Here is a 12,670-nt window from a genome sequence, read left to right as displayed (position 1 = left end):
AAATTCATACCCCCATTCTTTTCTGGTGCCAGCTCCATGCTGGCATAGCAGAAAGGTTCAGATCAGACTCCTCTCCAGGAGCTAGACCTGTATAGGATCTGGCAGATCCATAATTGACCCTGCTCCACTTCTCCCACACACACCCAGGCTCCCTGATTTGAATTACAGCATTTGACAATGGTATTTTCTGCAGAAGAGGTCTCTGCGGTGGAGGTTGGCATAGGTTAACGGACAAGGATGTCTGCTGAATCATAGCCCCTTCCATCAGCACAGATCATGAGTAGATCTGCAGCCTAGCTTGTGTGACTAGCTCACTATGGATCTATCCCAACATGAAGTGTTAACGGTTAAAAATGCTAAATAGGTCTATATATTTCCCACTGAATAGCTAAGCAAAACAGATTGAATTAATAAACAACCCAAAATTCATAAAAATGAAATTCATAACTAACAAATACACCGCATCATATGCCAGTCAGATTTCTGGATCCGATTTCCAACTAATATCACATGATGTGCAATCATTGCACTTGTTGCTCCACGACTTCAACTGCATTTCAACTGTGAAAAAATGCTTCATAATTGTTGTTACGGAGGTATGAAATATTTCTATTTTACACAGCGGAAACCAAGGCCAAGAAATAGTGCCTTGTCCCAGGCCACATAATCTGTATATGGCACATGCGAGACTAAACCTCCCAGGTGCAAGTTCAATTTCTCCGAATCCATTTTTTATTACCAAATATAATAAATAAATCAGAAGAATTAGGCTTAGCAGGCTGTCACAACTGATACACAGGATTAAAAAAAAACCCAATAAAACAGCAGCAAATTATCCTCATTCTAGATAGACAGAAATATAGACTGACAGACACAAATGCAAATGCCTTTTCAAAGAGGATGTGTAAGTTCGCACCAGTGGGTGGTTTCTTCATATGCTGCATCATCTTCAAATTACATTGAATACATTAAACAATTTTGAAAGATGTATCTATTAATATACTCACTGCTTTTTCTTATTTCTTATGGCATCATGGATAGTCTTTACTTGCACAGCCACAACGGAAAGAACTTCTACTGAAATTCGGTTGAATTCGTCAAAGCAGCCCCAAGCACCTGTCTGGGCCAAGCCTTTATAGATGTTTCCAATGGACTATAATAAATAAATGTATAAAATTCAGATTTCTTTATGAAAATGTAAAGTTTTTTTTCTTATACGTAAAGCAACAGTTAATCATTTGTTGCATTTATAAGCTGCCCATGTAAATGAGTGATATACAACTAATTAATCACAAAACCCTGTATTATTAAACCTCCATCTAATTTATCTATACTGGTTGCCTGGTTATTCTGTCTAGTGCATACAAGAAATCACAGCATTATGCAGAAGATGGCATTGAACTGTGCATATAGGAACTGGCTTTGTTCTACAGGAAGAAGCAAATAGTTTGCAATTTGGGACGTAATTCAGGGGACACACGTTCCAATGGTGTGCCTTGATTTTCCTGAACACAAATGAATTCACCCCCTTTTTACTGAGTTGTTAAAAGGAATCACAGCAATATCCATGTAAAAGAGAGGAGAAGAAAAGGCAACCTTGATGCACCTATTCTCTCCCTGCCCCCAATTTGTGGGTTTCATTCCTATGGAGATAAGCTGCAGTTGGGGACAATGCTGCAATGGGATGTCAGGGGCAAGAAGAAGTTTGAGGAGAGGGGTGATGTGCAGGCAGAGGGCAGGAGGTTGATCCAGAGGATCAAGGGTCAGAAGTTTGTGGGGTTCTGTGCCACCCATGAGGCAGGTGCCAGGCATGGTGGAAGAGTCAAGGGGAAGAGACCAGGCAGCCAGAGACGGGGGAAAGGAGGCAGAAAGAGAATTGCAGGGCATCTCAGAGGTGGAAGAGACTGTGTCAGTCCAAGAGAGAGTCATGCCTTTGGAATCTCCCATATCCGTCTGTCTCCATGCACAAGCAGGGGCTTAAAACTCAGAAGGAATCATAGGGCACTTGTCCATACTGTGTCAGATAAGTGAGTTTAAATAAGCTGGTAAGGGTGTGGTAATGCTGTTGCTCCAACTATCCGGGTCGGAGCCTAGGACTGTAGAGGTAGATTGCCTAGCCAGCTAGTTAGCAGGGGCGGCCTGTATAACCCTTGCCCCTTAGGAGCTGATGTACGGTAACTAAGGGCTTTGCCAACATAGAAATAAAATTCCAAACAATTCTCATAGGACTGCGTGCTCTCAGGACATGGGAACAAAATCTGCTCTGCACATTTTGATATTTGGTGTTGCAGCTTTGCATGGACAAGTGGAGTCTTCGTAGGTAAGATTCACCTTTAGTTGTGTGGGCAGGCCAGTCCCTCCCCTAACCTGGCTGATCCCCTGGCAACGCCTCCCCAGGCGGGATTGGGCAATTGGCTGAGGTAGGCAAAGACCTCCAGGTATCCAGCCTGGGGAGAGCGAAGCCAGCCCATACTACCGGAAGCCACACTGGGATCCGGGGAGCTGCGTGCGACCATGTAAAAGGCACCCCCCATTTGATGTGGCGAGCGGTCATTCCATCAACAGTGGCTACAAAAAGGGATGCAAAAGTCTCTGTGTGCATAGCAACACACTTATCATGACAGTCTTCCCTCATACAGCATCCCCTCAATATGGGCTCAGCACCTTGTAATCCATCTGTTCAGAACAGTTGAAGACATAGACCATCATCCCAAGCGCATGGCCCAAATCCTTAGTTGTCTCCGTTTTGCCTGTCCCAGCTGGACCTGCAGGAGCTCCACTCATTGTTAGATTAAGGGACTGCGTAAGAGTGATGTAACACCTTTAACAAGCAAAAGCACAGTTACTATTAACACGCCAACAGCCTATTACTTTAGTGGCTGACATTCCTAATCCACAAAAATGCAGGGACATTATAGCTGATAAACTTGCAGTAAGGGTATCATTATTATAAACTGTTGTTGTTGTTGAATATTTATATCCTCCTATTCTATCATCAAGTACCTAGAGGGGCTGCCTCTTGTTTAAGTGCTCTGTTGTTTAACAATAACACAATTTTTATTTTTGTATTATTATTGTTGTTGTTGTTAAATTTGTATACCACCCTTCATTTGTAGATTTCAGGGCAGTTTACAAAATAAAAATACAATATAAAAAAACACAAAATATATAATAAAAATAAGAACAAAAACAAACCCAGAATTTCCCCTCCCCTCATGTTTAGCTTCAATTATTTAATTATGTTTCCTTCTTCATACTGCTTTATACAATGTTGCTTAATTTAAGCTTTTATATTAGGTTAGCTTGCTTTTATTGTTTTACACAATGTTGTATGGATTGATTTTTTGAGCTTCCTGATATTATGATTATGTATGACTGTGTCTAATATGTTTTGAATGGTTATGCTTACTGTTCATTTGCTATGTTGTGAGCTACTTCTTGTGGAAAAGTGGCTTACAAATAAGCAGATGCCAGATGATAAAACATTTCATTTTATTCGTTACATTTTGCCCATCATTTTCATGATCCTAGAGCAGGTAACAATGTTAAAAGCTAAAACGAAATTAAAGCAATCTACAGTAAAACACAACAGAAAGTAGCCTGCAAAAAAATTGCATCAAGATATAGGAAATACTTATTCGGCAATAGCACCATAATAGGTACACAGAATCTGGCAAAATATATCCCATCAGTCCCTACTAAAAGCCTGGGAAAATAAAAATGTGTTTAATTAGTGTTGAAAGAGGACCAAAGACAATGCCAATATATTTCAAAACCCTCCATTACACATCTATATATTGGGTAATCTTCCTTTACACATCATTTATAAGAAGGGACTCAAAGAGCAGATAGGAAGCAGACCCCCACATGTGCAAAGGAGCAATCACATGTGAACAGCCGCTCACATTTAGGTGTGCCATGTGATCAGAACCCCCAATCATTTAGAAGTCCCAATTGCATTGAACAGCCACCCCTCTGCAGATGCTGAGATGACAAGGCCAGCTACAGCAGCTAGTTCCTCATCCTCGGCTACTTCCCACTCCAGCTCAGAATCAGAGCACTATGTTGCTGGCAAACACCAGGTATTTGATTTTTATTTGTGCAGTCTACTCCCAATGTAAGCCTTAAAGTCATGCAAATTCAATAAAATCCTTTTTCACTCCAAGGGATACAACTTTTACCTAGACTCTAAAGAATGTGGGTGCGCAAGAACACATGTCCTTGCCTGCGTGTTCTCTGCCTCTTTCTGTCTGGTGTGGGGAGGTTACGTGTGAGAAGCAACCAGAGAGGCCAGTGCCCATGGCACTCTCTCAAAATTCCAAACATGCCCATGCACTCAGAAAGGATGGCAACCTTGTGACTATGGAGCTATAATACAAGAAAGCTGCGATTTCCTGCCAATAGGGGAAAATCCCACTGGGGGTAAAAAGAAAACTCTAGGAGGTCTTGTCCAACCATTCTTAGGTGTAAGAACCATTCTTAGGTCCTTGTCATGCAACACAACACATAACTGTTCAGATTATATGGGGGATACCTTTTATTCCCAACGCAATTATTTTACTTTACAATGTGACTGTTTTTGTCAAAATGTCCCATTTGCAATGTTAAGGATTCCTCACAGGGGAGAATGACAGCTCATTTCATGTTTAGCCTTCGCATTCTACAAGACGGATCAAGTCGAGGTAGCCCACTATTAGCCAAAGCAGATTTTACCTGTCAGTTAAAGGTGTAATAACCAGTCGAGGGGTATTTCCCAAATACTCATAGTAGTACTGGAACTGAGCATCACATATGTTGGCAAAGCAGTGTTTTTGGGCCCAATCCCATCTATGGCGCAGTTGTGACAGCCAAGCAAAAGCTTGGGAACTGGTGACCTAAAAAAACAAAAACAAATAACCACATCTCCATTGCACAAATACTATGCCGAGGGTGTTAAAAGATGAAAGAAAACAGACATGCCAAAATGTCAAAACTGTCATCACTCATTTTCACGCCTCATCCCCAGTCTTTCCCAAGCAACATCCCTCATACTGGTAATTATAAGGGATTATATGCACTCTTGGGCATTTCCGCACCATACAGAGGCAAGCGTAATGTAAGATCTGTTTAATGGAGGCTTTTGTTGCAGCAGACATTACAACTTCTTCTGCCAAGATCTCTTTCACCTTTTACAAGAAACCAACTCTGGGGATTTGATATGACTCAATTTTGTATTTCATATTTCCTTAATAATATCCCCTGGGCTCCATGAAACAATTACCAGTATATATTTGATGTCTCATTTGTTTCTCACCTGCCCTTTTAATCTCCTACTGTACAGTACTGTCTCTAAAATATCAGTGGAAACAGAGCCCTTTGTGTCACAGGCAGGTGATGTAGGGCTGGTGCCTGCCTTTGGCACACAAATAATTTTTTTCTCAATTGCAGATAGTAAAGTCTACTTATGGTTCCACTATCCCCTTTCTCTCATTCTCCAGTGGAGGGAAGCTGAAACCATCTAACCAGGTGGAGCCCACAAGCTATGCAAGTGCTTACCCATAGACTTACCACAAAACAGAAGCATCAGTGGTTTGTCTGAACAGACCTTTTAAAAGTTTTGCTCATGGCCCATCCCCTGACATCCACGTGTCAAGCACATAAGAGCTCTATGCACACATATATACAAGGTTCCAACCTATGCACTTAGGCTTCCCCACTTGAGACATCCATGTTCAACATAGGGTTACTAGGGTGGTGCTAGCTGCGCGGGTGGCGCTGTGGGTAAAAGCCTCAGCGCCTAGGGCTTGCCGATCGAAAGGTCGGCGGTTTGAATCCCCGCGGCGGGGTGCGCTCCCGTTGCTCGGTCCCAGCGCCTGCCAACCTAGCAGTTCGAAAGCACCCCCAGGTGCAAGTAGATAAATAGGGACTGCTTACTGGCGGGAAGGTAAACGGCGTTTCCGTGTGCTGCTCTGGCTCATCAGATGCAGCTTTGTCACGCTGGCCACATGACCCGGAAGTGTCTCCGGACAGCGCTGGCCCCCGGCCTCTTGAGTGAGATGGGCGCACAACCCTAGAGTCTGTCAAGACTGGCCCGTACGGGCAGGGGTACATTTACCTTTACCTTTACCTTTACCTTTACCTTTACCTAGCTGCCAGTCTCATTCCCTACTCATGTATGGTTCACAACCCATGAGCAAAACTTCTGAAAGCAGTTCCTTTCCTCATCAAATAGCTTCAAAGACACCCAGCTGTTCTGCACCAACAAACTGGTGCCAAGGAGATGTGACAAAGCAGGAGCTCAAAACTCCAGTTTTACTGGTTCCTGTTCCTACATTGTTCTCTGCTGCCTGCTCCAAGGCCCCCATGGCTTCAGAGATGATAAACAAGTGGTTCTGAGCCCTCCTCCCCGGGGGAGATATATGACACCTGAAGAAGTGACATTTCAGGGAAATAAATGATCCTAAGGCTTTCTCCTCACACCAGAAAAGGCCTGAGTAGACTGAATGTCCTATGTCAGAGAACCTCACTGATACACATCTTATTTGTGGGAGAAACTACATAACCACCGTTCCCATCATCCCAATCTGATTTTATAAGAAAAAAGAACTCAGGAAGAGGTGTTTGTTGTTTTGTCCTAGTAGCAATTTCCTGGATGTGTTTTAACAGGGGGACAGCTATGCCCTGTATTCCTCTTCTAAATTCAGTGTTGAGTTAATGCCCTTGTCTACATACCCTCACCTTCAGCAACAAATGCACATGAGAATCTCTGCAAATTAACCTGCACAACCCATGATTTGTTGTTGAGTTATGGAATATGCAGGGAACATGGCCCATATGAGAATGACTGCCAAAGTTTGGCTAACCTGGTGCAGTGCAGTGAGCATTCAATTTTTAAAAGTGCCCCCCAAAAAAGTGCCCAAAATGTTCCAAACACTCACATTCTTCTTACTCAATATTTAGCTGCTCTCCCAATGTTTTTTTTTTTATATACCATTTTTTCTGTTTGTATTATTTATAATTGTTTTATTGCTTCTACTTTTTTGTTTGCTATTCTAGTTTTACTTTGGTTTGTAAACCATCCAGATAACTATGCAATATGAGTGGTACATAAATTTATCCAATGAATAAATAGTTAAATATTGGCTTATTCAAAAAGAGGCTACGATCAAACCATGATTCATGAACTTGCCTTGATAACAAACCATAGTATTCCTGTCATTCAAATGTAAAAAGGAACTCTGGTTCAAAATAAGTGGATGCTGCCAACCTCCTCCTTCCAGCTATGTTGCAGCTAGAGGAGATGAGCAGATGAGCCCAAAGCTCATGACTTGGCATTGCTCATTGTAATTATAGGCTAATGCACATAGCATTCAGCTATAGTTTGTGTTGCAGCCTTAGTCACAGAAGACTAAGTGAGGTTAACGTCAGTAAACATATTTCGGATCACCCTGCATGCATGACAGTTAATAACCTGATCCTCTGGGAAGCATTTACTCATTTATTTCATAAAATCGCAGAGCTGGAAGGGACCCCAAGAGTCATCTAGTCCAATCCCCCACAATGCAGAAATCTCAACATGCAGTCCCTCATCCAAAACTGGACCCAGTTTAGCTTTGCAAATGTGCTAGCAGTTTTATTGCTGCACCACTAGGATGAGTTTTACTTCAAAAAAAGTATATTTGGGACACATTTAGGACTGCAGTAGAGAAAATGAAAAATGAAACAAACAAACAAACATGTAAAATAAAGTAGTATGAACCAGTCCTTGGACCTAGGTATGGAAGACAAGATGGAGATTTAACTTTACCTTCTGAGCAACAAGCTTTGCTACCACATCTCTTGCATGAACATCTATTGTGCAAATAGTCATGATCTTCTGTCTGTCACTTGATGACAGCTCTCCCAACAATAGAGAGATAAGAGCATTTAGCTGAGTGATCTTGAAAAAGGCACAAGGAAAGAAATGTTATTGAATGGAACTCCACTAGCCTTAAGCACCTCTTGTTGGTTTATTGTATGCAATTAGTTAATTCAACTGCTGTAGCAATTTTGCTGTATAGCAAAGAGGTATGAGCCCCTCATATGCAAAACATGTATATGCAGTACATGCACTAGCTTAGACAATGCTAGTAACGGGTACTGCAGTCAAACAAATGCTTTTATTCCCTTCGTTTATATTCATTCTTGCTGTAATACAAGCCTGTGAAAACTACACATTGGCTATTAAGCATAATAAAATTTGTTAGTCTGTAAGGTGCCCAAAACTTTTTGTGGTGTGTTTGCAAAGACACAGAAACAATCTTATCTATGAACAGGCAAAGGAAATGCTTCTTTTATGACAGATAAAAGTGAGTAGCCAATAAATACAGCTTGACAGGGCATTGTTTAACACTAAACACTGTAGGAGCTAAATCACTCCTACAGACATATTTCATTTGTCTTAACACCCGCTAACACAATAGGCAAGAACTGAGTCATAAGGTTTTTGCAGGACTGTGCCACTTCCAGCTTGCATAGAAAGGGGAACTGAATTTTGCAATATTACTCCAAGCCAAGGAAAACAGCAAAAACTGGCCTTTCCTTGACATGTCACTTTCCTATATGAAGGAAGACTCTGTGCTTTGTGGAAGCATTCAAACAAGCAACATTCTACACGTGCACCTGCAACCTAAAGCAGTAAAGTTCAGGTTTACCAACTTGATGTTGCAAGCAGTGGCGGAGGAAGGGGGCAGTGGTCTACCCCAGGTGCTATCCCGGGGAGGGGGGGCGACAAACCTGCCCCGCCCCCAATGCCACAGCGCGTGGAGAATCGCCCTCCCTGCAGCTTGCCCTGCCACCAGTATGTAGCGGCGCTGCACGTGCACAGTGCGGAGTGGTGCCGCGCATGCGGCGCCAGACGGTTTGCCCTGCCCCTCGACACACCACACCAGGTGCCGGAGAGCCTTCCTTCGCCCCTAGTTGCAAGCTTTGTAAACTAGCTCTGTTTTACATATGGCTTGACTGTTACATAAATAAGGAATCTATCAATACTTGTTTCTTATGATAATCCTTCAAGGCTGTTTCAAACCCTTCTTCCAGCCTGTCAAATGCTATTCCCACATCAGTTGTCCACCAGATTTGAGAGCCAGTGAGTGCTACTTGTGCAGGATAGTCAAAGATCCACTGGTCTCTGGGCTTTTCCTCATAGACAGCTACAGCTTCTGTGATGTGATGACGCACTGTTTCACACATGACTTCTTCAAGGCGTTTTAACCAGGTTTCCACCTTTTGGAAAAAAAAACCAGTGCAGACATTAGGTTTGGGGGCAGACTAATTTAGGTGGACTCGTCCCTTGGAAGTCGTGCCAAACTTGCCCCACTGATTACAATGAGACCCAAATTAGCCTGTAGTCAACGTACTGGGCCAATTCAGAATTAACACAGTTTGAATTGTGGGAATGTCTGGTGTCCATATATTCCCTCTCCCCACCCCTCCTTCCCTCATGTGCTCCAATTCTCTCTGCCACTTCCAAATGTATGTAAACCAAGCAAGTAACAACCAATTGAGGTTTGTCACTAAATCAGAAGGAAAGGAAAGGAATCGGAATGCCCATGTGGAGGGTAATGGGAGAGCATGTGAGGTCTCACTCACAAAGCAGCAAACCATGGTTTGCCCCTGCATTTAAAGCAACCCAAGGTATACGGTATCCTAGATGAACATTACAAAACAAACGACTTGCACGCAGTTTTTCCATTCCATCCCAACAGCCACCTGAGCGCAGCAATATTTCTGTTGGACATTGCTTATAATTCTGCTGAGACATTATGAAGAGATGCAAGAGGCCAGCGAAAAAATTGCTTATGGGTGCTCTCTCCAGCACTGTTGGTGCCTGTTCAACTCCTTGGTATTCCGGAGAGCTGCAGATGTTGAAGCAAGGCAGAAAATGAATGGACAAGCCAAGACTTACTGTGAAGCCAGCTGCACATGTTACAGCTCATAATCATGCTTCTTATGTTGCAGTGCCGACAGTGAAAAAGACTGGGGTTGTTACCACCACTGCATTCTCAAATACTAGTCCAGTGGCCCTCTCCAGGGTAGTCCTGGGTTTATTAAGCAGACATACTTGCACAAATAGAACAATCACAATAGCGAGACGTTGAATTTCTCCTTCGGATTAGTTGGCTTATTATTATTATTTTAAAGCATCCTACCTGCCTTAAAAAAGGAAATGATCTACCCACGTGTGTATGATTTGGGAGGGGGAGAGTTGTTTTGAAAAGTTTGTTGCAAAGATGCATAATTACATTGTTAAACATTTCAATACCCAACAGACTTATTGTTTTCCCTTGTAACTTCATGTTTTTTAATACCAGGTGGTAGATAAGAGGGTTGTTGTTGTTGTTGTTTTTAAAAAAGCAAAAGAATTTATGGAGGCAAAATTTCATTATGTATATATATTCATGCCTCATCAGAAATATGTTTCGAGTACTCTTATAGCACCACCTTATGAAAGTCTACTCAAAAGTAAGTCCTATTGAATTCTGTACAATATTGCAGCTTCCAATCACCCTTCTCTGGCAAAGCATTATGAATGTTTCCACCCCAATTTACTTCCACATTTCCTCCAATTTTAGCAGATAGGTATAGTTTTGCCATCAAAAAAATCAACATACCTGGCCACCACACTTGAATTCAGCAGTGAATGGGACATATTCCTTTTCTTTGCTGTACATTCCTAGGGCAATATTGCTGGACTGCTCTTTGTCATCTTGAAATTTAAGATCAGCAGTGTTGTCAAAAAGTTTAATAAGATGACAAGTCACCTGCATTCAAACAGCAGCATACAATTAAGGAACTCAGTCACCCCAGCTTTGCTCAGATTTTAATCACCTTCTCTTTCACTTTCAGCTATCGCATTTCTTTGCAGATAATGCTTTAAACACGATTACAAGAAACTTCACCTGTTTTGGCTGTGCTCCTTTTGAGAGAATGTCAAGCAGATCAGCAGATGAAACGAAATAGAACCGAGGAAAAGCTAAGCGCTTGGTTTCCAAGTATTCAGCGAGAGCTTTTTCACAAAGAGAAAGCCTGAAAATGAAAAGGGGAACATTTCGGATATTCACATTTAATTATCTATGGCACTTTTTGCATCAAAACATGTATGTATGTATGTATGTATGTATGTAAGCTGGTTTTCAAGGACAGTAGCATTCCTTTTTATGCTTATCTACTCAGAAGTCCCACTAAGTATGTACAGCACTGCAGCCAGTGGCGGGGGGGGTAGTGGAGCCTTGCCTCCCTCTGGCGGAGTCAGTTCTGCATACTGGGAGGGGATGGGTGGCAACGAGATTTAAATATGCTGGCAAGAGCACCCAACAGTTTCTGATGGTGCACGTGCTCCATGCCCTTCATCATTGCCCTTCCTGTCCCAGCACCACTACTGACTGCAACCTTAAATCGCTTGCCTTCAGCATAGCAATATGAATGTTCGTCAGCGTTCAACTGTGCCACAAGAAAAAATACATAATACAACTGCAATTGAAAACAGCCCATACTTTTATTTATTTATTTAAACAATTTGTACACCACTTAACAACAAGATTCTCTAAGCAGTTTACATTACAGAAAAATAAAGATTTGTTAAAACCATAAAATCAAACTACACTAAAATGCCTGCTTGAATAAAGAAGACTTCAGCAGATGCCAGAAGTTTAGTAGGGAAGGAACCTATCTGACTTCAGGAAATTCCATAATGGGGGACCATTAACAGTGACTCCTCCAAATATCAAACAGGAATTAAAGGGATCCTGGACCCAAATTGGCTTCATGCAGATGTTAAACCACAGTGGGAACAAGGTTGTACCTTGAGTACGCCATAGCACACAGACCATGGAGCTGAAACTGTCTCCCAGTGCTACTCTTTGGACACAACCCCCTAGGTAGGAGCAAAAGCACTGTAAAACAATGCCCCAACACCAATCCCAAAAAACTTGCCCAGGACAATACCATGGTATCAAAAGTTGCAAAGAGATTAAGAAGCAGAAGCAGAGTCACACTCCCCCTGTCCTGCTGTCAATCCTTAAGGGCAACAGAGACCAATTCAGTCTCCAAACTGCACCCCAAACACAGATTGAAATGGATCCTGGTAATTTGTATCTTTTGTAACTTGTATCTTTCAGGAATACCTGTAACTGCTTGGCTACCACCTTACTGAAAAAGGAGTGTTTTGAACCAGGCAGCATTTATATATTGCCTTCTTGTATGTTATTTTCATATACTTTACACTGCTATATGCTTTTCGTACTAATTTCTTGGCTGGATAGCTGCGCTGCAAAATTCAGAAAAGTGTGAAGTTTTGAAAGACAGTTGTTTAGCTTCATATATTATTTCAGAAAGTGCTAATTAGATAGGTTCACCTTTAAATGCAAGCTGAACAGAATTTTCTCCCCTATCACTTGCTTTGATGAGTACACATAGCTCCTGCTGGCTTCTCCATTTACTTCAGTAGATTGGGCAGTTCTGTATACATCTGTTAACATGAACAAACCTGCCACATCCAACTAGAGTCTAGAATTGCTCTTACTGCTAATTAATGGAATGCTGTTTGTTCAGACTTTGTGGTGTTCCTAATTAGGAATGCTGAATTCAAATGCCCAAATAACATAATTAGGGTCATTAAAATGCACATTTAAACAAGTTTGAAAAACTGGTC

The 12,670-nt window shown here is 41.9% G+C and overlaps 1 protein-coding gene across 4 annotated transcripts in view; it reads right to left on the bottom strand.

The window, feature by feature from the left end:
- The window catches only part of DNAH11 (dynein axonemal heavy chain 11), a 146,555-nt gene that overhangs the window by 91,711 nt on the left and 42,174 nt on the right, over nt 1-12,670 (bottom strand). For all 4 annotated transcript variants that reach the window (XM_081881816.1, XM_081881818.1, XM_081881817.1 and 1 more), the window contains 7 exons: nt 10,920-11,046; nt 10,632-10,781; nt 9,010-9,243; nt 7,787-7,918; nt 4,714-4,874; nt 2,665-2,821; nt 1,008-1,153 (listed from right to left, as the gene is read on the bottom strand). In XM_081881816.1, coding sequence (XP_081737942.1) covers nt 1,008-1,153; nt 2,665-2,821; nt 4,714-4,874; nt 7,787-7,918; nt 9,010-9,243; nt 10,632-10,781; nt 10,920-11,046 — 1,107 coding nt within the window. The remainder of the gene's footprint in view (nt 1-1,007; nt 1,154-2,664; nt 2,822-4,713; nt 4,875-7,786; nt 7,919-9,009; nt 9,244-10,631; nt 10,782-10,919; nt 11,047-12,670) is intronic.

The sequence above is a fragment of the Podarcis erhardii genome (genome assembly GCF_964252035.2).
Source record: "Podarcis erhardii genome assembly, chromosome: 12".
Taxonomy (NCBI): domain Eukaryota; kingdom Metazoa; phylum Chordata; class Lepidosauria; order Squamata; family Lacertidae; genus Podarcis; species Podarcis erhardii.
The sequence above is the reverse complement of the archived record's forward strand: the minus strand, read 5'-3'. Positions and strand labels throughout refer to the sequence as shown.